At 36.8% G+C, this 24,988-nt stretch overlaps 1 protein-coding gene across 2 annotated transcripts in view; it reads right to left on the bottom strand.

Annotated features, from left to right (window-relative positions):
• Positions 1–3,781: 3,781 nt before the first annotated feature.
• Positions 3,782–24,988, bottom strand: part of LOC143025571 (transmembrane protein 65) — a 32,642-nt gene continuing 11,435 nt past the window's right edge. Inside the window, exons 1-6 of one of the 2 annotated variants that reach the window (XM_076185453.1) lie at positions 20,265–20,634; positions 16,904–17,026; positions 14,160–14,207; positions 13,933–14,000; positions 13,622–13,825; positions 3,787–11,270 (exon numbers count right to left, since the gene is read on the bottom strand). In XM_076185453.1, coding sequence (XP_076041568.1) covers positions 11,136–11,270; positions 13,622–13,825; positions 13,933–14,000; positions 14,160–14,207; positions 16,904–17,026; positions 20,265–20,580 — 894 coding nt within the window. In that variant the 5' untranslated portion in view covers positions 20,581–20,634 and the 3' untranslated portion in view covers positions 3,787–11,135. Of the gene's footprint in view, positions 11,271–13,621; positions 13,826–13,932; positions 14,001–14,159; positions 14,208–16,903; positions 17,027–20,264; positions 20,635–24,988 lie in introns of those variants that run through there. The other variant, XM_076185454.1, reaches the window with a different exon arrangement.

Consider the following 24,988-nt stretch of genomic DNA (forward strand, 5'->3'; position numbering starts at 1 on the left):
ATTCATGAAGATGGCCTTATGTTCCTTATATCCATACTTCCCCTTCCCTATCCTACTCAGTTCCCCTCAGCTGAACAAAATCGTATGGGGGCTGGAAAGAATATACTGTAAAGTACAGTAATCAGTTAATTCAAACCCAAATTAATATCTATATTATTCATCATCATTAGTAAAATATATGCTAAATATCCAAATGTGCTCCAGTGAATAAAGTGTATCCCATAGTGTGAAGTAAAAATATTTCACGCAATAATTAAAGATACATTGAAATGTTGAAAAACTGGGCAGTGGTGTATAGGTTAAAAGTATATAGACCTACAAGTGTTACAACATTTTTTCTACTGCTGTATATGGTATAAAGAAACACTTCCTTATATCACACAAGTTCATTTGTCACTGTCTTTACTAGATAGTTGTACTGTACACACTTTGTCTGGTTGTTCTCAAATGTTTCTATTCCAGCAGGAGAGGAATAAACCATTCTCAACATACTGATACTCTTTAATCAACCAGTTGCACTTTATTGATTATTCTGAGTGATGCCAAATTATTATATTCAGAAGTAAAAAATTATTGATCATGCATTAGTTACCTAAAAGTTACACCCAAACTACAACTTTTCATCATGTAGTTTCATACATATCTTCACTTTCCAAATGGTGGTTGTATTGCATATACAGTAATCTGGTACTTTGATTAAAGTTTAGCAAGTGCTTGCTTGGTATGCAAAAGTACTGTTGTATGGCTCTCAAACTTAATACAACAGTTAATACTATTCATCAAAATAAATACATGTTGAGGGTCTATACTGAAGAGGCACCTGTATGGGTTGAAGATACCTCTTTACCCATCATGACCCAAAGAGCAACTGGTATATCAACATAATAAAGACACTTCCCTTGTGACAATACAACTGTACAAGCACATTGCATATCACTAATACCCTATAAAAAAAATTCAGGATAAAGCCCTGATTTATAGCTATACTTGTGAAATTCAGTCTGCTCTTCTGTTCCTCTGTATTGTTCCCACTGCCACTGTACTTTAATTTCTCACAATATTTTGGTCCTAATTAAAGGATAGTTACAGGACAGCTAATCCCTTTGAACTCTCCTCAAGTGAATTGTGAACAGTCAAATCTGCTTAAAGTTCATGCAGAGGAATACAAGAAAATTGGAAATTATTCAAATTGTGTTTTACACTTGTTCAGCAAGATCGACTTCTACATGTACTTCTTAAATCCATAAACAAAAAATATCATTCTGGTTTTCAGCAGTTCCTTCTATAGCTTCAGCCCCTTGAACTCAGTGGTATTTATTACATATCTTCTTCTTATATATTCATATACATACATACATATACCAAGGCTTCTTCCCCCTTCCAAGGGAGGTAGCCAAAAAGGGAAAGGCATAAAAACACTCCCACCCACTCCATCCCTAAATACACTCCACACCCCTCCCACCCTTCCTCTCATCTGAGCACCTCCTGGATGACGGGTCATCCCTGCACCCTGCCCACCGCCCCGGGTCAGAAGCAGTGTCGCAAGACACAGTACATCCACAGCAAGGCCACTTCATTTAATCGGCGACCCCCCCTCTCCGTCCCCCTTTGCATATAAGGAGAGGACGGGGAGAAATCCCTTCGGGCTGCGTCAAAATTTACTCACACATACTACCCCACCCCCCACCCCCCCGCCCATTCCTCCTCATGCAGTCACAACATCATCCATATACAACCATTCTCCACTCACCTCTGTCTTCCGTCCTCTCCCTTCCTTCCTCAACAGACATTCCCCTCTTCCCCAAAGCCCCCTTCACCCCATCCATCCACCTCATCCTAGGACGTCCCCTCATGTTCACTCCCTCCACATCTGCCTTCCATACCTCTTTTACTAGTCTTTCTTCACTCATTCTTTCCATGTGTCCAAACCATCCTAATATTCTTTCATCAACCCTATCTCCCAAATCCTTTTTCACCCCTGTTCTCCTCCTCACCTCCTCATTTCTCACTCTATCTAGCCTAGTAACCCCCACCATACTTCTCAGACACCTCATCTCAAACACATTCAAACTCCTTCTCTCTTCTTCTCTTATGTTCCACGTTTCTGCCCCATACAGTGCTGTTGGCACAATCACTCCTTCATACAGTCTCCTCTTTGCATCCATTCCCAAATGTCTATTTCTCATTACACTCTTTAAACCACCAAGGCATTTACTCGCTTCTCTCAATCTACATTCTACCTCCACCTTCACTCCACCTTTTCCTGCTACACTTGCACCCAAGTATCTAAAACTATCCACTTCCTCCAGTCGCTCTCCCTTAATGTTCACTTCCAGTCTACTGCCACTTTCACCCCTTGTACATCTCATCACCTTACTTTTACCCACATTTATCTTTAGCTTTCTTCTATCACATACTCTCCCAAACTCTGCCACCAGCTTCCTCAATCCCTCCTCTGACCCTGCCACAAGCGCAGTGTCGTCCGCAAACAACAGCTGGCTCACCTCCCACTTTTCTCCATTTTCTTTAACCATCTCCAATCCCTGACTCACTACCCTAGCATTCACCTCTCGCACCACCCCATCCATGTATAAGTTGAACAGCCAGGGCGACATAACGCATCCTTGACGAAGTCCCACCTTTACTTCAAACCACTCACTCTCTCCATTTCCAATCCTAACACATGCTCTACTACTCACATAAAAACTCTTGACAGCTCCCAAAAGCTTTCCTCCTATCCCATAAATCTGCATAACCTCCCACAGTGCCTTTCTGTCTACCCTATCATAAGCCTTCTCCAGATCCATAAAAGCCCAAAAAACATCCTTCCTTCCCCTTTCCTATAGCTTTCTCACATATCTGTCTTACCACAAAGATCTGATCTACACAACCTCTACCCGTCCTAAATCCACACTGTTCCTCACCAATTACTCCTTCTGTTCCTCTCCTAATCCTCTCAATTAAGATTCTCCCATAAGCCTTCCCTACTACACTCAACAGGCTAATCCCTCTGAAATTACTACATTCACACTTGTCCCCTTTTCCCTTGTAAAGAGGAACTATACAGGCACTACTCCAGTCCTCCGGTACTCTACCCTCTCTCCAGCAAACATTAAATAATCTCACCAACCAGTCCACCATCACTGAACCTCCCTTTTTCAAACATTCTGCATGACATCCATCCAGACCAGGTGCCTTACCTGCTTTCATCATCTTTACAACTGCCTTCACCTCATCCTTCCTTATTTCTCCTCCATTCTCCTCACTCATCACTCTCATTTTCTTCGTATTTCCCACTGCAGCTATCTTTCCCTCCCTATCCTCCTTCACATTTAGCAACTCCCTAAAATATTCTGCCCATCTTCCCCTCACTGCCATCTCTTCCATTATCAACTCTCCATCTGTACCTTTTACCTTTTCTTCCCTACTTGATTCGCCTCCTCTTCCTCTCTTAATTTCTTTCCAAAACATCTTTTTATTACTTTCAAAATTTTCTGTCATACTCCTACCCCATTTCACATCTGCTCTCCTCTTTGCCTCCTTTACCTTTTGCTTTACTTCTCTTTTCTTTTCTTTGTACGTCTCATATGACTCCCCTGTCCTCTTTTGTAACCAATCTGTGAATGCTCGCTTCTTCGTTTCCTCATCCCACCATTCACTACCCTTTCTTCTATTTCCCCCTGTCCTTCTTGTTCCACACACCATCCTTGTACACTTTAAGACTCCCTCCTTGAACCATCCCCATTCCTCCTCCACACCCATCTCTGCTCTATCCTTTACTCCCTCCCACTCCTCCTTCAGCTTCTTTTCGTACTCCTTCTCCTTTTCCTTTTCATTCAAGGAGTTCACTCTAAGAACCTCCCTACCTTTTGTCCCTTTCCTCCTTCTCCATCTTATATATTCAACCACTGAAAAGTCCCTAGACTGAAGAATTAAAACTATCTCTAACCCTTCAACCCAGTAGCTTTCTAACATATTTCTTCCTAATCAACGTCTAACAATTCTAATTGCCTAAATGTCAGTTCCTGGTTAAACAGGGTTTGAAAGAAGTAACCACTGTCTGAGCAAGAATAAGTCCACTGGAGCTAAAGCTAGGGTGTTCAAGGATAACAATGTGCAGGGATATAAACTAAATCCCACACTCTGAGTAAACAACCTCTATACACAGTAGTACCATTAATCACAATATAATTCAACCTATTGCTGCCAACTGGCCATTCTGATTTTATCCTGGCTTTCTACAACTCTTTTTATCAGCTGATGGAAAGCCCAAGGATTGAGTGAAATAATATACTAATACAAATTACTCGATAAGATACCCAAACTGTCCTACCCTCCCTAAGAGCATCCCCTTCAACTAAATCAAACTATCTGACATTCATAATGATATAATTTCATGTTGAGCTAGATTCAAATTGTCACAAACTATTAATGGTTTAACACTGGATAGAGTGAGAAATGAAGAAGTGGAGAGCAGGAATGAAAAAGGAGTTGGGAGATGAGAGAGTATTGTGATGGTTTGGACACACAGAAAGAATGAGAAAAGAAAGATTAGTAAAAGTGTGAAAGGCAGATGTGTATGGAGTGAACATGAGGGAGAGCCCAAGGATGAGATGGAGTAAAAGGGGCATTGGGAAAGAGTGGGATGTATATTGAGGAAGGGAGAAGACAGAAGAAAGGAGTGAGGAGAGAATGGTTATGTATGGATGATGCTGTGATTCATGGAAGGGAATGAGTGAGGGATGGGTTAGGGAGTATGTGTGAATGATATTTTGATGCAATGTGAAGGGATTTCTCCCATCTTCTCTTTTTCTGCATGAGAGGACAGTCGGGGGAGTTGCCGATTAAATGAAGCAGCCTTGCTGTGGATGCTCTGTGTCTTGCTGCATTGCTTCTGACCCAGGGCAGTGAGCAAGATGCAGGGATGACCAGTCTTCCAGGATGAGCCAAGTAAAGAGGTATGGAGGTAGGAGTAAATGGGAGTGGAGTATGTGGGGATGAAATGAATGGGAGTGGATTTATGCCTTTGACATTGGCTACCTCCCTTATAAGGGGAAAATTGGCCTTGGTATATGTATGTACTTTGATACCTCATATCCTGTGTGATAGTTGCATTTGGGGCAGTTTGTTTCTGTGGCTGAACCTATTCTGTGCTGGTACCACCTTAGTGTTGAAGGATGACCTAAATGCAACTTTGATAGTATGGTTCTTGCTTTTCTTAGGAAGAATTGTACTTGAACAGGCTACAACTACAGAACCCTTTGCCAGAAACTAGAGCTGTTATTTGTGATGTAATTCACATCAGTCTTGTCATTCTTCAAATTGTATATATTTCAGCTCTGCCATACCGCCTACTAACCCTCTTGATAAGATGATGCCTACATAGGCATCATGAGAAGCAATTGGGTATATGAGGATGCCAGCATTGGCATCTTGATTATATTTATTCTGTACAGTAGTTGTAGCTGAGTTATCCCCATATTCCGTGAACTGGCCTGATCAAATTTTCTGTGGTTATTAACATTCAGAGTCAATACAGCTGTAAGTTTATATTTTATAATGCAAGTATTGTGATGTATCATCATACATCAGGCAGCTAATGCTGCTGGTGAGAATTTTACTCGTATTGAAGAGGTTAATTCATAATACACTTTCTCCCGTGCTTGTGATTGGTCAGTTTTGTATTATGTTTTGGACTTAAAACAAAAAAATCTCTTGTGAAGAGGTTAGTTATGAAGGTAGGCATTTGTGTTTCATTTAATTGCTTTTGAGCCTAGGTGTTTTAAAAGAAACTTAGCTGACTCTAAGCCTGAGTTGTAATTTATATTTCTAAATCAAGCAATTCTATGAACAATTTCCTCAATTTCATACACATGTCCAACATAGAGAAGGGCAGGAGCTGAGAATAGCAGTTGAACCTGCCTCCTAAATTTAAGTTTTCTTTTATTACAGATGAGCAGTACTTTAAAAAAAGAATTCAAACAAAGAGTATGCTTGGTGAGTATGTAGGTTAAAGATCTGTTTTGAAGTAGACAACATGTATAGACAACACAAACAGCTGTGACATTTACATACACTACATTAACCCTGACAGCTACATGTAACAAAGTTGCCTTTTTTTTTGTCAAATACATTGCCAATCAATCAACCTGTTGGCCCTTAGAGACTGCCAAACTCAATACTCCTACAAGCACCCTCCCAAATACAATCCTCACAGAGAAAACTCCTCTGCACCTGAAAAGAACCACAACGGCATGCCTGCACTCAGGACACCATCCAGCATTGAAACATTGTCAACACAGAACAGCCCTGCCCAGAGATTCAAACTGCCCCAAATGAAACCACCACACAGAAGACACAGAACACCTCATACTACAATGCCCCACATTAACAAACCCAAAATAACAGTGAAGTATCTCTTCCTACGTAACTTATGGTGCACCTAGGGGCTGCACAACCAGATTCCTGAAGGCTATGGTTCACCTGCAAAAGAGACCAGGGGCAACAGATTGATTGACTGATCTTCGTTCTCTCTTGAAAGAGACCTACAGCCCCCAGGAAACCAGCCATAGCACCCACCTCATCCCATTTGTCATTCAGTGAAGAGATTTTGTCGAGCTGTCTGGGATGCAAGGGAGACTGGTTTATGTGCTCTGTCTTTTGTGTTGTGACATCTAAGGCATTTAGTGTCTTTTGCCAGGCCAATTCTGTACTGGTGCTATATCAGTGTGAACACAGATGTGCAAGTATTACTTGTCTTGGGAGAGATTTCTCTGCTGGGTTGACTCCAAGGGATTCTGGTCAAATATAGAATTTGGAGACTATTAAAGGTATTCTCTGTTTTTTTTTTAATCTGTGGGTGTACAGTGGGGTTTCTATATACTGTACAAACATAATACGTGTTGCACTAGTGTGACTTTTTGTCATTGGTTTATGGTAGTAATAGAGGGGAAGCAGTCACAAGTTGTCAGCTCTTTATATGATACGAGAGGAAACAATTCCATAAAATAGAGCAAAATCTGTCATCTTTCCTGTTGCAACCCGAATTATTTCTTCCTAACAATTCATTATCACTGTACAGTGAACGGGAAGAGGGAAGATTGCTATCTAATAAATGCAAGATGGATGTCATAGAGAATAATCTCCGCAATGATCATTTCACTTCTTTACAGTGGTGCATCCAGTCTCTGGACCACATATCCAAAACCTTATGTTGTTTACTATCTGACACTTTTTTTTTTACATATGGACAGCTAACAACAGGCAACTGCTCTCCACTTTTCCTTCCATTAGCTGGCAACTTAAATCCATAAATACAATACAGACCACTGATTACCATCATGGGGTTATGGGTTTCAGTCAGTGAAATATAGCATGATTATTATATACATATAAAAACTACTGGTGGATTTTATACTTCAATTTGCTTGTTTTTTTAAACCCTGCAACCCAATAAAATTTAAATAATTTTAATAAATTATTATTACCTAAAATTAGTATTATCATTATTAACCATTATCATTAAATGAGTAATTTAATTGGCCTATCACCAGATGATTTTATCAGCTGAAAGGTGGACCTAAAAGTTAAGGATTGGCAAAGTTTATAAACCATATTGCCTATGCAGTGTTCTACGTGTCTCTGGTTCTGCCTTATTTTTTGTTCTTATATATTTTCTAAACTCCCTATATATTATCTTATGGTTTTATACTTAAACCAAACTACCGTTACCAAATTTGCCCACAGTACAAACACAAAGTATCTTACATTGCTAATAATACCATGATCAATCAGCAACTATTCTTAACCCCTGTATTCATAATCACTAGATAAACTTGAACAGTATGGCAAATTTCTAAATAGCTTCCTTCAGTCTTAAGTCTTAGCTAAGTCTAAACAACTTTTACCATCTATTCAGTCATATTTATTGAAATGCATATCCATAGCTCAACATAGACTATTTAGAGTAACACTTCATGTAATATTGGATTTCAATGTTATTAGGCTGATATTCTCCATAATTACCATATCTCACTAAAGAACTCGTTTAGGATAATTATCATACCTATAATTCTCACACCTGCAACCATCTTTTAGATTTCACAGATAAAAAGACGGTAGAAGTATGTAGATACATTTTCCATTCCATGCAAAACCTTGCTTTCATGTATGAAAGGGCAGTGGGAAAATAAAAGCATTTATGTTTCATAACAATTGATGTGTGAAAATACAACTGACTTTAAGAATTCAAATATTTCAAGTAGAAATATGAACACCTAAATCAACTAGATATAAACATTTTTATAATCAATATGTAAATATCAAAGATTCAAATATGGGCTTCAGAATAAAAACATTTCATTCTGTAAAATAGTGACAAAAATATAAAAATAAAAATTTCAAACAGTAGTAATGCATTTTCCTTTTCAAAAGCAATGTAGAAATTAGGTAGGATAAAATGATGTCACAAAAGCAGTGAGGTAACAGATATGTTAAAATATGGATATAATTAAGACCTGGATCCATTCCAAAGAAAGTCACAATATTTTGAATGATTTAACTTCAAGGGTTTATGGTTCAAACAATTCTGTCCTCATTAATCCATTCATGATTCTGAGGTTTATAATGAATGTACATATACTAAAATCAGTAACACTTAGATCATAAAGCTGCCAACATCAATATTTTTTCTAGATACTGAAACATAACCAAATACTGTACACTTAACATAGTAAAGCCAGTCAAAAAAACATAAATTTCATTATACAGTATCTTTAGTACATAGACAACAAACATTTTGTGAAGTGTGGTAACTGTCAGAGAGGTATAAGCCTAATAAAACTGTTAAAAATTTATATTATACCCACAACTTAATGGCCCAATTAATTAGGAAACCAATGTTAGTGACCTGTAATGGTGAAATCAACACTTTACCTTACACAACCACAGAACATAATTTACAATCTAGAAAATTTTACCAACACACTTTCATAGGATTATGTTTTGGTTGAGCAGTAGCTTTCAAGATTCATCTATATAAAATATATACAAAGAAATATAACTAGTAAGGACTAGTTATCAAGTAATAATGGACCACTTTTCTCTCAAACTTGAAAATTCTTATCAGGAAAAACATCACATATGGACAAGTCCTTATTGGTACTATATTTTGCTTGTTGGAGCTATATCAAATACATGTACTAATAAATATGATATGGTTTTATGTCACAAACTCCTCCCTATCTGGAGGCTAGAACGGTGCCCCTTTCAGAGGACTTTGTAACATGGAATTTAATGAACCATGCCCTTGGTTCGACTTCACCAGTGGCAGGGTTCAAACTACCACTCCCTCAACCTTTGCTTGTTAGAGCTGTAGCAAGTACATGTACTCGATAAAATGCGAATGAGCAAAACATTGTGCCAATAAAGACTTTGTCCTTACATGGAACTTCTCCTGACATACTAGTCAGCAGTTGAACATTTCTTTTCAATACAGTATATTGAAAGCTTTATATTTACCAACAAATTGCTCACATTAAAATATTCATATTCTAGTCTAACATATGATAACAATGACCATCTAATTAAAACTTTAAACCACCGTCTTTTTCAGTGACAACAATAAAATTAATCTAACTCTCAAAACACTACGGCTACATCCTGCTGTATAGACCTCAGAGCTATTGACAGTATTTTAAATAAATACCAATAGCATGGAAAAAAATGCAAAAATTCAAAACCAGCTTGTGTGAGTCTGCATGGTTGAACAACAAGAAATTACACAAATAAAAATGCTTCAGGGGGCCATTAAAGTGTTGTATCTTAGACAAGAGTATAAAAGATACATCAGTATCTTTTTTAATCTACATACATACATACATATACCAAAGGCTTTTTCCCCCTTACAAGGGAGGTAGCCAAAAAGAAAAAGGCATAAAAACCATTCCCACCCATTCCATCCCTAAATACATCCCACTCCCCTCCACCCTCTACCCTCCCTCCTATATTGGCACCTCCTGGATGACGGGTCATCACATCCATTCAATCTAGTAACATAATACATGATCCACATTGGCACTTTTCTTACCATGTATAGGAACAAAGAACAAAGAATGGTCTACCCAATTCAACCAACTATTAAACTATGGGTTGTCGTCCAAACTTTATTCACAAGTGATACTTGTTAATAAAAAAAATAATAAATAATAGAAAACAAACTTATGATACAAACTCAAACCCTTCCATAGATATCTTAGCACTGATGTGACTGTTAAATAAGCTACAAGTATCCTATTCAGCAAATAAGGATATTAACAAATATGCACCAACTTGGAACAAAATCAGCTACACAGAATATAAACTAGTTTCATCACTAGTAAGCAAGAGCAGAATTTTTTTTTTTACTCGTTGAAGCTCTTAATGCCCTTTTGAATCTATATCCCATTTCTACAATAATAAACCAAGTCATGGTTGGATATACTGAACAGTAATTCTAGTCTATGTTTTTGCTTTGGTTATCAACAACTACTTTTCAAAATTTTAGAATACCAGTGTTATTGACATGCTAGTTAAGATGCACTACTGGTCAACATAAGTAAGGGAAGGGAAAAGTTATGTTACATATATCATAAAATAGTAGTACACGTATTATTTGTAACTGGGTGAGTGCATAGAAGTTGTAATATACCAGAATACCTTTATTATACTGGTCAAGGAATGACTGTCTTAGGAGTCAGAACCATTGCGTAATACTTCTTGGATGTTAAAATATTGATAAACAGAATCTTTTTGATTCTTAATATGTAAATGCACATTATATGAATATCCCATGCACATAGATGGATGCACATGCCTTCAGTCTCTCAAACATACACATAGGCACATAAATACACATACACACAAATGAAAATAACATAACAGCTAAGGATTGAAATATGTATACACACACATATATATAGACATATATTGATATTTTAAACAATAAAATTAGCTTTGTTCAAAATAGTTACCATTTTCGCATTCCTTTCTCCCTCTCTGCAACACATACTGTAAATGCTCATTACGGTTTTCCTCCTCAAAATATATATGTATATTTTCTTTTAATGGAACCCTGGAGTTGAACTAAGAATATCTCGTCATTGTAAGTCTTCTTTACTTTTTTCTGTCGTTGTACGCTTCTTTGTCGTAATCTCGGATTCATCATGTAGTGGGAGGAAGAGAAGAGGGAACATTCCAAAGATACATCCCAACACAACTCCAATGCCTCGTCCCTGTAAAAGAAAAGAATTAATTTCTTCCACATGTACTTTTACAACTAAAATTACCTTAAAATGTGATGCACACACATCATACCTGAAAGATCAATGACAAGTACCTGCAAGTGGTCATACAAGACATCATAAAGAATCATCTTCCTGCCCATTATCTTCAAAACTCATCAACACTCATCTCCATTTAAAAGTGCAGTTCTGAGATGCTGACGCTAATTCTCCTGACCGAACCCAAGAATTCTTTATCAATTTCAACTGTATTTCCTCTTCCTCTATCCTTCTGCATAAAGAGAGCTAACAATCAGTAAGTGCTCCCTTCCTACTACTACAAGCTAACGACAGAGAAAAGGTCCTCCATTAATACAACACAAGACAGTTGTCCAACATTTCTTCCCAAAGAGATCTATGGCAGAACCTGAGGCCCCCTTCCATCCATTGTGGGTCTGCAAGTTTCCAGTTGGCCATACTTGAGGCAACAGTTATCATTATCAACACACCTAATTTTAAAAAATATATACCCAATGCTACAACTGTTTATCTCCTAAAACTGCACATTGTCTCAGTATGACGTTTCACTTGGTAAAGCTTATTCAAGTACACATAGTTAATAAACTAAGAATAAAATACAGTAACCCCCTCAATCAGGCTTTCCAAGACTGACCCTCACTTTATTGGCCCTACAAACAGCTTTTCCCAAGAGGGGCAAGAGCCACACTAGCACAACTGTGTTCAGGTCACCCACCAATGCTGAAGCAATGCCAATTCATATAGCCTGGCCACAGAAACAGACTGCCCCAGGAGCTACCATCACATAAAGGATGCCAACTACATCTTGCACTGCCCTGCCCTGGCAACGCCCAGATAGTGACACAACACTTCTTCTTTGAATGAGTTATGGGCCAGTCTGGTGGCTGTTGCCAGTTACCTGGAAGCTCTTGGTCTCCTGCAAGAGATATCTGGGGCTGAGGATATCATCTGCCATTAAAACAGTACCAAAACAGAATAGACCAGGGAGACAAGCTGCCCCAGATGCAATCACCCATCCATCCCACTACATAATACAAACCCAACCAGCTGAATGGAGAAGAAAAAAAAATATATATACCACCCAAATATCTACAACCAACCACAACCACCATGCAACACATCTCTATAGAAACATATACACACTCATATAATAAAACAAGCATTCAAAGACTGATCACCAAACTCGGTACTCCATCACACTCCCCAAGACCTCAGCCCCACTAACACAACTGCATTCAGGGTACTATACAGCATTAATACGATACCAACATAGAATAGTCCTGGCCATAGAAGCAACCTGCCCTGGATGCAATCATCATATAGAAGACATCTCATACACCCTACACTGTTACTCCACTCAAACTCTGACAACAAGATGTTTCTTCCTTGAGTGACTTGTGGGCCAATCCAATAGTCGTCCCCAGTTTCTTGGGAACTATGGGTCTCTTGCAAGAGAGACTTGGAAAAACATCAAGATTATGGATCTATTCCTAAGATTGTGCCACAGCATCTCCAGCTTTTTAAAATGGACAGAATGTAGATTATTCTCTCTGCTATCCATGTTGTAAGACAATTCATCTTTGGTCCCTCTCTGTGAGAGGAAACTTGAGTTGATACCTGTCTGGATTGGTGTGGGACTGTTTCTGTGTCACTAGCTTGTATTACTTGTAGGAGGAAGGGATAAGTTACTGGTTGCCAGTAGTCCTCATGTGAATGGGAAGAGTAAATACAGTTGAAGTTGATAATGAGATCTTGGGCCCAGTATGAAGACTGAATATCAACACTTCAATGTGAAAGTGAGGATGTTCACAAGTCTTGAAAATGGGTGGCAGGGAGATGACTGATATCCATCTTGAAGTGCCACCTCACCGATGATGACTATTTTATATATATACTTTGGACAGGAGTGGACTGAGAATGGAAACCTAAAGAATTTCACTTGTTACGTTTTTCCTACAAAAAGGTTTGCCATTCAGAACAATTCTGGAATACAACTTTTCCTATAATTTTTATGCATTATTCAAAGTTCTTTTTTTTCTGATGGCAGGAAATGTATGGTAGTTTGAATGCAATCTACTATTGTTCTTGAGCCTTGGTTTTGAATTACTGATACTCTAAGGTTATCTTTGGCTGGCTCCGACTATAGATGAGTAACTAAACTACATAAGATCTGCACATGTTGCTTGTAGTGTTGAGTTCATTCCTTGTACCTAATGGTTATGCTTTTGACTGTTCTGAGGTAAGTGATGGAACTTTCCCCTATGCCAGTAAAAGAATTATGAGAGTAATAATACCCACTGATGGGTGATCTTTATATTACTTACAATGTTAGCTGACCAGGTTGAAGAAGAGAGCTGCATCTGTTCTTTAGACAAGTTCGGAGGTTTGACTCCTATTTTTGCAGCAATATTTTCCACGTACCACGCTGACCCAATGCCCGCAAGGTCACTTATAGTGTTTCCTAGTGCAGCAGCTGCCAAAGTGCTGATTCCTAAAGTTGCCCCAATTGTCAGGTCTATATAATCACCCTGAAAGTCAACAACATATTCTGAAATAACACATAAAAACAAATATAAAGACTATTGACACAACTTACAGAAAGTCGACAGTCACCCAAATGACTATATTAACTCACCGCCATGATCATGATGAAATTGTCCAAAAAGCCAAACCCAATGAAAGGGAAAGAGTTGAAAACGCCCACTGTTAAGACGAAAAGTAATCAACATCAGCATCCTTTGCTATACTTGTAGGATTTTTTCCCTATATATTATTATATATATATAATTATCATCACCACTAACAAACAAGCTGCATACAAGTCAAGACATCCATCTCCAACTCATTAATATAATCACTTACATTGCCAAAGTTCAGCACCAGTTGGCTTTACAGGCTTTCTCTTCTCAGCTGTGGAAAGAATGGTACATTAAGCACAATAAGAAATTTAAAAAATCAACCACAGATATTTTTCATTATAATTTACAGCAAATACAGATGAAATACATATTATAAAAACCATTTATAAAGTGCTATTCCTGTATGATTCACTACAACAGAAAACTGGAGGCAACACATCAAAATACAACCAAGAGCACAATGCGGTAAAAAGTAAAACACATAAGCTTGCAGTGTTCTCATACTGCCACTCAGCAGAATCACTGAGAAATTATTTGTTTACTAGTTCAGAAAGACTCCGAAAGCCATATAGAAATGTGATGCAGAAATATGAAGAAGTGGTGCAGGGCATATATGTAGGGTGGGGCACCATGCAACATCAGCAAGGTCTTCCACACTCATTCCTCTTATTAATGGACTATTTACATATATAATATGTATACAATTCTAGTGCAGTGCCCATGTCCACTAATCATTAGGATAGTAGCACTATGCCATACCATTCCCAAACACTATGCTGTTACACTAAATCCTGCTGGATATAAACAAGCATAGCAGGGGTGGTTAAGCATAATACTTTAAGAAATAATCCTTAACATACACAATATACAATATGACATTATGAGATCAAAATAAGCATTGGATGACATTTAGTAAAAACACACCTTCAAACTGTCAAAATTTAAATAAATGCACAAATATGCCATTTTCATGTTACTTTACAATTATCCTAACAGCACTAGACTAGTGACACATTAAATACAAAATTACATAACTATCAATGTAAAGTTCTGGTGTATTTTTTTCTAAACTATCATCTTTAAACACATGTAATTTATACTATGAGAGAAAATCCACGCTACATCTAGAAGAGATGAACAAGTATAAAGGTATCATAAAACATGCAGACACAAAAAACAATATTACAACATGAATTCCCTTAAAACACCCAATCATTATTGTACCTATCATTGAGGAACCCTGGTACCTATTGTAGAAAACAAGAGGCGGAGGGAATTGGAGAAAGCAAGGGTAGAAGAAGGATGACAACTTGCTGTACGGCATGCTGGTGACTGCTTGAACACCCCACGCATGGAACTTTCACAATGACTGCATCTTTGACAGATCGAAAAGCCATGAATTCTCATGGCCAAATTTAAGTGTGGGGAATTACAGTAAGAAAAACAAATAAATAAATAAAGGAAAAGCAACTCCTTAAAATTATTTTAAGAGATTTGTAAATCCTCAGCTGAAGGACAAATCATCTACATTGTTTAAGTCAAAGTATTAACTACATCAGTGTTCCTCAAACTTGTCATCTGTGATATCTCAATGCTACAACTCAGAACCACAAATATTCAACCCCTACAAGTTGACACACTATAGATTCTGCAGTGACAATGCTAAAACAATTTTATTCACCTAAGGTGCGGACAAGAGCTTTCATGGGGTGTCAGTATAACAAGATCCCATTCAGTCCAGAGGCTGTGCCTCAACTGATTAAAATAATCTCAAACTTGCTTCAACAGAATCTATACAGTATGTTACTGCATTCAGCAGATTGATTTATAAACAAAAAACAATTATATGACCGTTTACTCCTAGCTTCATGACCAACTTCAAGAGGAACACTGAAATACAGAATGAATGAAAAACATTTTAAAATTTAGAGTGAACACCAAACAGCACATGAAGCCCCTACTCTCACTTTCTTATCTTCCCGAACAACCATAATAAAAATCTATGTATTACATTGATTTTCTTTTTCTGAAAAGATTACAAGGTAATATGATTAAGATCTTATACATTTGCAAAACACAAGAACTAGAAGAATCTCTACACACCATAGTATGATCTTCCATGAAGTTGTGATCATTTGTACTGTCATCTACGCACAAGAAAATCTGCTACAGTAAGATGTCTACATATGATAGTTTGATAAGAGATGGTAGTATCAGAATAACAGGATGTTTTATTACTACAGAATATCTAATTTGATAAAAAGCTGATAGCATCAGAATAACAAGATATTATATTACTACAGAATTTCTAGTTTGATAAGAGCTGATAGCATCAGAATAACAAGATGTTTTATTACTACAGAATATCTAATTTGATAAGAGCTGATAGCATCAGAATAACAAGATGTTATATTACTACAGAATTTCTAGTTTGTTAAGAAATGGTGGTATCAGAATAACAAGATATCATAGTACTACGGACTCTCTACATAAATGAACAATTAAAAACAATAAGACTTTTGAATATATCATAAAATTGTATAGTCTAAAATAGTAACAACCATACAGATTATTTTCTTAGTGACACACTGCAGAAATGTCATACATAAGTTCCCTACATACTATATATCTAAATTTTAATATCAATGTTTTCTTACACACACACAGGCATACTTTAGTGATAATGCTTAGGAGCTACAGATATTCACTAAAACAATACAATATTTCAAAATCAGAATTTACAGGAAAGCAATCAATTTATCTGCTGTCAGCAGTAATCAATCAGATCTTAAGATAAATATATCCCTGGTTCAAGGCCTTATAATTCAGTTACAACGAATGAGATACACTATTTGTCTGAGATAATTAGCAGCCTCAGAAATATCATTAGCGACTATTAAGGCTAGGTTTCATATTTTGCAGGAGATATATCATACTATTTTCTATGATTGCAAGTGCTTGACATACCAACTTTTTTCTCTAGCCAGTCTTGTGGAATTTCACAGTAAGTTCCTGTTGGATCTGCTCCAAGTGGTGGCACTGACGATGGACGCCCAAATTTTGACCTCCACCGCATAGATGCCAGCTTCTCTGATGGGATGAAAAGAAAAATACATCAATATTTGCCTTCTAATAATTTCTTAAACATACATTTTTCCATATAGATACAATGGAATAGCTTAGAAGGTGATATAGCCCCAGCTCAAACAATCCACAAGTTCAAATCTAAATATGATAATTAAAAATCAGACACAGATTAAGTGGGAACCATACATGAATTTGAGTCTAGGTATGTTAGAAAATTAGAGAACAGGAGACCCTTTCCTCCTTCTAAGAGGCACAGCCTGTTTCAAGCCCCCCCCCCCCCACAAACCTACCAACAAGTAAAAACTGAGGCAGTGGGCAGGATACAGGGATGACCTGTCATACTTGAGGAACTAAGACGAGGGGGGAAAGGGTGGTGGATGAGAAAGGAATGGGTGGGAGTTGGTATGTGTCCTGACTTGGCTTACCTCCCTTATATGGGGGAAATGCTCTTGGTGTCTAGATAGATTGCATAAATAAATGTACGACATGAAAATTACTTATTCTTGAGAAAAAAATATAATACATCAACAAAATAAAAGATGGGAGATATCTATGACTGCAAAAGGCAAACATAAAATGTGATGCAGCATAAACCAGACTCAGAACTTTCAGTACAATGTATATACTTTGCAGTTTTATGCATCATATCAAGTCTAACTGCATTATATAATGAACAAATTCATATATGAAAGAACCCTGGATATACCTCGTCATGTATTTCCTGCATAGATGCAAGAAAATCTACCATGTTTCATTTATCCTAACATGAACGAATCAGTACAAGAAAACTAAATTATATGGAAACAAATGGTCAACCTGTAGCCTCCCTTGCAGAAGACCCACAATTCTGAGTTATCTAACACAGAAAAGAAATTAAATATTGTTGTTTGAAATTTGTGAGTTCTGGGCAGTTACAACTTGTACCATTTTCATGTGGTGACTGCATTTGGAGCATGTGGAATCTATTTCCATGCAAATTCTGTGTTGGGTCTTGATTTTGGATGGTGACATCAAAATTGAATTAAGAGTGAATTTGGTGTCATGGGACATATTTATTGGTGAAAAGAGGCATGGCATCTATATTTGGTTTGCTTTATCTCATTTCTTATACAAGTCATGATCGACTTACATCCGCAATCGGTTTCGACGAACTGATCTAAGTCAGTCCAAGCTAAAATTAGTGTACATATATTACACTGTTATGAAATTATAATCATCTTTAAGTCACATTTCATCACTATTTTATTTGTTTACTATTGCTATAGCCATTGTCTTACTGTTTTTTTTAGTTTATGATTCTTGCAATCTTTTTATATTTCTTTACATATTATTTTTCTGATTTTTACAGTTTCTTTACATTTTATACAATTTGTATCATCTCTCTACACATATATATTTTCGTTTGTCAGGTTTATGTCAAACACTGGTACAGATGATACAGTCATAGCCAGACATGAGGGTTGCTGTTGTGGTCATAAAGTCGGTCAGTTGTAAGTTGCATAGGTGATAAGTCAATCACAACCTGTAGTATTTTTTCTTTTTTCTGTAGTTGTCAGTTTGTAATATATTTGGGAAAAGTGTTTATGCTCTTTCTTGGGATAGGAACTAGGCAATGTCAAATGTCATTAGATTTTTTTTATATCCTCAGTATATTCTTGCCAATTTGCTTTTTTTGCAATTTATGGATGTTCTCTTGTATGTGGGCTGCATTTTCTCTTCCAGATCTATGGTGATCTTTATTGGGTAGCAGTTGGAGGAGAGGTCTTTCATGGTTTCTCTTGTTGCTTGTGTATCAGATACTCCTCATTCATCCCTATCTTTCATTACTAAACTCAAGTGGGAAACTCGCATCTCTACAATTGCTAAATCAGTTTCAGTAAAAATGGGCAGATAAATAATAACACCTTAATTTTCAAAGTCTTATAGGATTTATGTCTTTGTGTGGAATATCAATCTCTCATTGGAGGGACTCCTTCTTAGGTGCTTCTGAGTAAGGTGTTGTCCGAGGACTTTTGCTTTATCACAGTCACTAACCTACAAGTGGTGGTCCTCCAAGATAAATGTCATCTCCTTGCCATCTGTATTCAAAATTCTCCAACAGCTTCATCTCCATCTAAAGGTGCAGCCCTGTTGGGCTGACACTTGTTCTGAACAAAACCCAAGATCTCACTAACCAACTGTACTTCCTCAATCTTTTTGTACAGAGCTCACAACCAATGACTAAGCCACACTTTCTACTTCTATAAGCTAATACCATGCAAACAATCCCACACATTAATACAACACAGACAGCAGTCTATCATTTCTTCCTGGAGAGATCTATGGGAGCACCTAAGAACTGTAGCAAGCTACTGTGGCACAAGTTTCCAGTCAGTGATATATGAATCTACAATTATCATTTTTTCACTTACAATCTTTATTTTCTTCTGTTACAAAACTATATCCTAACTGGGAAATTGTCTATCTGGGATACATATGTATATAATATTTAATATACATGACTTTCATACTGATATATCATACAATCACACAATACTTGCACACTTGTTTCTTAAAATGAAAATTCTCTTTATTAATGCACTCTAACCAGTCATGATGTCACTATCATGATTTAAAATTCAGAGTAACTATTGGCACTCCACAATATAAATAAATATACTAAAGGGTTTAATTTCTTTACTTATTAAAATGCTGTCTAATTATCTCTAGTTATTCGATAACATAAAAGATCTCACCCAGGAGAACCAACTTATTCATAAAAGTTAGATCCAAGGTGAAATAAATCTTCCAAGTACAAAGTGAAAGACAAAGAGCAGGTAAATTAATTTTTCCATATTTCTATGGTAAATTCATTTTACTGTCTTTCCAAATGTAGGTTGAGCAATTATTACACTGCTACTGATATATTTTGAACTGTGTTCACTGAGCCCATTCAGCATATATCTATACATAACATTTTACATTGCCTATTGGTTTAATCTGAAATTTCCTTTAAATGTCATGTGATGATGTGTCAAGAAAACTAGTATATGATATCTATGCAAGATTGAAGATACAGAGCTCTTCAGAACTGTAAAATATATATTTCAAAGTGAAACTGTGAGACAAAATAAAAGTATATTGATATTTCCACCCAGATTATAAGCTCATTCTGTAAGCAGGGATGGTTGATTTTAACTACTAATATAAATATGGAGAAAATGTCAACACATAAGATATATAAAAATTATCAAATGCTTACCTTCAGCCTCTTTCATTGCTTCCGTTGCTGCGATTTTATTTAGTTCATCTAGAAGAAGTTTCTGGTGTGAGCCACTGAGTGAATGAGCTAGAGTTTTCAACGCTTCTTCGTAGTCTTCGGTATCAAGGTCTATAACACTGACACCGTCCTTTCCTCTTGCACTCTCCAAATTATTCACTAAACTACTATAGCAACATCGCGAGATATGTATTCGTGATAACTTATGCATCATCTCTGCTTTCGTAAGAGAAGATGCGTTAAGAATATAGGTTCTCGTGATCCGCAAAGCCAACCTACATGCATCTTTCCCCAGCATTGTAAACAAACTAGCAGTCGACGCTTTTTCGGGACCACCTCGTCTCTCAAACAACTGCCCTTTATTGTGCGCAGTACGCGCCGACGCTGAGCAATGATGAATCTCAACACATATTTCAACACATCAATTCTATATTTGTTTTATGGTCACAGAAATTATATAAAATAGAATATATCTATAATATTACCACATAGTAGTGTGAATAATTTATATGTGAAGCAACTAATAGGCAACTGTTGAAGTCACCGTTGTATATTTTTTCTTTTTTCTTTCGGTAAACAGTTTATAGTCTAATTGGTGTAGTCAGTTATCCCAAGTATACAACCTTATTTCTATGGATACAGTATTCACAGAGACACAAATAGTGACTTCCGCAACAGCCGGACTTTCAGAATGACTAATAGGGTTGTATTGCATCATTTCTAAGAAGTCCTACCGGTCTCTCAAGGATAGTTTGTGAACAAGGTAATTTCTCTCCCCTCTCCTCCTGCTTTTCCTCCTCTTACTTTTACACACACACAGGGCTGAAATCCTTTCAGTATCGCTGCGCTAAGAGTCGTTACTCCAACTCGTGGGTGGAGAGTTGGGGAGGGGGGTGCGTGTAAGGTCAGCATTATAGATCGGTCATATATGAGCTCTGAGCTCTCTTCCGAGAGGGAAATAGCTGTCGACTGCGAATCCAACGCCTGATCTAAGACCATGGTGAACCACATGAATTTAAGCAAGGTATGATAAATTGAAAAGTATGAGACGGAATCCAACGATCGTCGTTTCTTTCCTGTACGCTATTGTGAGTAAACGCACGCGCGCACCCAAACACATGGATTTGAGGCTACGTAGATAGAAGAAAACGGAACCTTATGATCAAGATCTATATAGATCTTGCATATGATCGCTGTACCTTTCCTGTATATTACAATTAGGTAAGCGCGCGCGCACACACACACATACCAGGAGAGTAAAAACTGTCGATCACGAGTCCAGCACGTGATAATGACCGTATTTCATCTCTCACACACACACAGGTGTTTCTTCCTGTTTAGTAAATAGGTACATAAATCCTATTAGGTAAACGCGCATATGTATATACTTAACTAATATGCAGGAGAGGGACACTCATCGAGTTCAACTATTGTATACACATAATTTCTAATTAATATTAGTGTTAGATTGGGCTATATCTTCTAATATATCCCAGGTTACAATACCCATGTATGATTATTATTATCATTATTATTATCATTATCGTTATCATTATCATTTTCGTTATCATTATTGTTATCATCATTATTTTTATCATTATCATTATTGTTATCATTATCATTATTTTTATCATTATTGTTATCATTATCATTATTATCATTATCATCATCAAAATTATTATTATAATTACCATTACTATTTACGTGTACTTATTTCCAAATTATTCCTAATGACCTTGAACGCTTTCCAGCCCCGAACCATGGAATCTGTGTCACTTGTTTATCTTCCCTTTCGATGATCTGACCCACGGTCATCCAATTCCCTTCTTTCTTTCCATATTGGGAATTGTAATACTTTTAATCACTTTCTACATTTTATCTGTAAGCCTGGAAACCGCTTTGGTGGCTGCTTCCTGTATTTTCTCATTCTTGCGTGTACACGTATGTGTAAACACTCACAAACACAAAGCTCGACAGCGTTGAAATAATTTCAGTATCGCTGCGCTGCGAGCCGTTACTCCAATTACTGTGGACGGAGAGTTGTGTGTGTGTGTGTGTGTGTAAAGTCACAACATTACCCATAGATTGGACATATATAAGCTCTGAGCTCTCATGCGGGAGGGTAATAGCTGTCGATCACGAATCAACACGTGATCCAAGACCATGGTGAATCACGCAAAAAAATAGTAAAGACAAATAAATAATCAAACGTTATTTCCTGCATACTACAACTACGCTTGTGTGTGATGCGAACTAGCAGTAAACATTATAAAAGAAAAAGTAGGAGAAAATGCAGAATAACACAGAAAATTGAACCAGAGAATATATATGTATACTTTCGTGTCTACTCAAAACTTTAATACGTCCTCACTGCAGCTAAAAAATTCCTAACATGAACGAGTTGTTCTCATCATTTGCTATTTATGCATATTTTGTCACTAGTTATAATACTACATCTATTCATGTGGAATCACAGCGCATGCGCACATATTTGTAAATAGTTGTAGTATTGTTTATCTATGAAAAATACGTAGACGTATGTTGCTTGCAGCATCAAAATCGTAAACGTGAAAGGCTTTGTGGATGCCATGAATTTTCGGTTAACTTTGTAGTTTTGTTAACTTTAGTTACAAAATTGAAAAGGTCAGCTCACATGACTTGGTCGGTGGCCAGACAAGGGCGTGGTCAGAGGTCTGTCCAGAATTAATAGAGAGGTATTCACCGGTCGATTGAGTCAGGTAACCAACATTTGTGACAAATCTAAATTATTCGATTTTATGATACATGCTCATTGAACATTCTTTTTCATTTAAAAATACAATTACATTTATGCAGCACTAGTATTTTTCCAATCTGTGGTATGGTGTTATTCCTGGATGTAACTGGAAAAATAGGCATATTTAACATTTATTTTGTGTTTCATAATATCGATGTCAATATTTCGATCCATTTGGCCAACATAATCATTTAGACACTTTATACAAGATATGGAATACAGCCTGGTTATGAGATACAATTCATATTTGAAATAATTTGCAATCTTGTTAGACTGTTCATTTAAGATAATTAAAAGTAAACTTGTGGTTTTCAGTTAGTAAATGTCATATTTTTTGTTATGTTCGTGAAATGTGAATAAATGATCATGTGCATTGTCAAGACAGTTGTCAAATTATAACAATAAATTATAATTATATACTATGTATACAATAATATATAACATATAAAATTATAATTATATATCATATATCAAGCGCCGGTGTGGATCATCAAGATCCACCCGCTCCTAGCAGCAAAAATCCCTTGTCCGTTACCGTGTTGAAATTTGAAATCATACTGCTGCCAGAAGCTAACTTAAAATGTTTTATAGTATCGGACGCAAGTGACCAGGAAAATGGGCATGTTTTATAAATAAATAAATAATCTATATTTACGCTAACTTTATTTAATCCCAAAACCCTAATAATAATAAAAATATTAATTTCTTATGTAAGATTACTTTGCTGTGGGTTTGTCTCACTGAGGAACAACGAATTATCTTTGAAAAAAAAAATACATAACCGTCACTTGTATAAAGCTCCCCTAGCAAAAATGACAGATGGGGCAACCTCGATTGCAAGTATCATTCCTCACTTCACCCTACTAATAAATCAGCAAACACTTTAAGTTAGTAGGATTTGCGTTCGCCTAATGTTCGCCTGAAATGTAGGACCCAAATGGGTGGCAACAAGACCACGCATGGCAACACCAGTAGTGCCGGAGGATTAAATTATCGAAGATTAATTGTTTGGGTCGATGTCCTATGGTCACTCATTTGAATCCCGTAGGAGACGATAAATACACGTTATGCTGATGAAAATCATCCTTACTGATGGCCGATAGTTGAATAAGACGTCACTTTAAAAGTGAGTTTTGTTGAATCAACAGTAAATCACAACACGAAATAATTATAATCAAATGACATTTTGAGTACCAAATCTAATTCCAAGCTGAATAAAGTCTTTTCTACGTACATGGTCACAGTACTCTGGATGAGCATGACGAAATTGTTCGTATAAGGAAACTTGCTGAACTTTGACCTAGTGCTAGCGATCGAGATAAGGTTGGGTTGCAGTGTTTTTGTTGCTTCTGTCGTAAAAAAACTGATCCAGCGCAGGGAAAATATCTGGTCACTAATTTTTTACCAACAATTTGATAGCAGAGTCGCGCGTGGGTCGTTGTTTACTTTTTTCTTGCAGCCAATGTTTATTTTGTACCGTACCGTTTGTCATTTCCCTCTATTTTGTTAAAAAAAAATGAACTCAGAGTGAAATTTGTTTCAGCCAGAAAACTTCCGAATCACAAATGTGATGGGAGTTTTCGAGAATTTAATTTTGTCCCTTAATCCAATACGGGTGTTTCTGTTGCTTCTGTGCAATCGTCTTCCAAAAGTTTGTGGGCATTTCTTCTCTGTCGAATAACTTTCACCATCTATTTGGCGTCGAATAGTTTAATGTTTGTTCCCTTGCAGTGCTTGGGGCGTCCTTGTGCTGAACAGAATTGCCTGCCGATAGCCTCATTTCAAATATTGTTATTTCCATAAAAAATAATCTTAATGTTCAGCACTACGGGCATGTTTTTAGTTAATCAATAACATGGTTATTTATCTGTTAGTCTTGAATAGTGTTCACATGCATTTATACGGACGTATTTGACACGCAATGCATCTT

The sequence above is a fragment of the Oratosquilla oratoria genome, chromosome 5, assembly GCF_046742065.1.
Source record: "Oratosquilla oratoria isolate Oo_2021 chromosome 5, ASM4674206v1, whole genome shotgun sequence".
NCBI lineage: Eukaryota > Metazoa > Arthropoda > Malacostraca > Stomatopoda > Squillidae > Oratosquilla > Oratosquilla oratoria.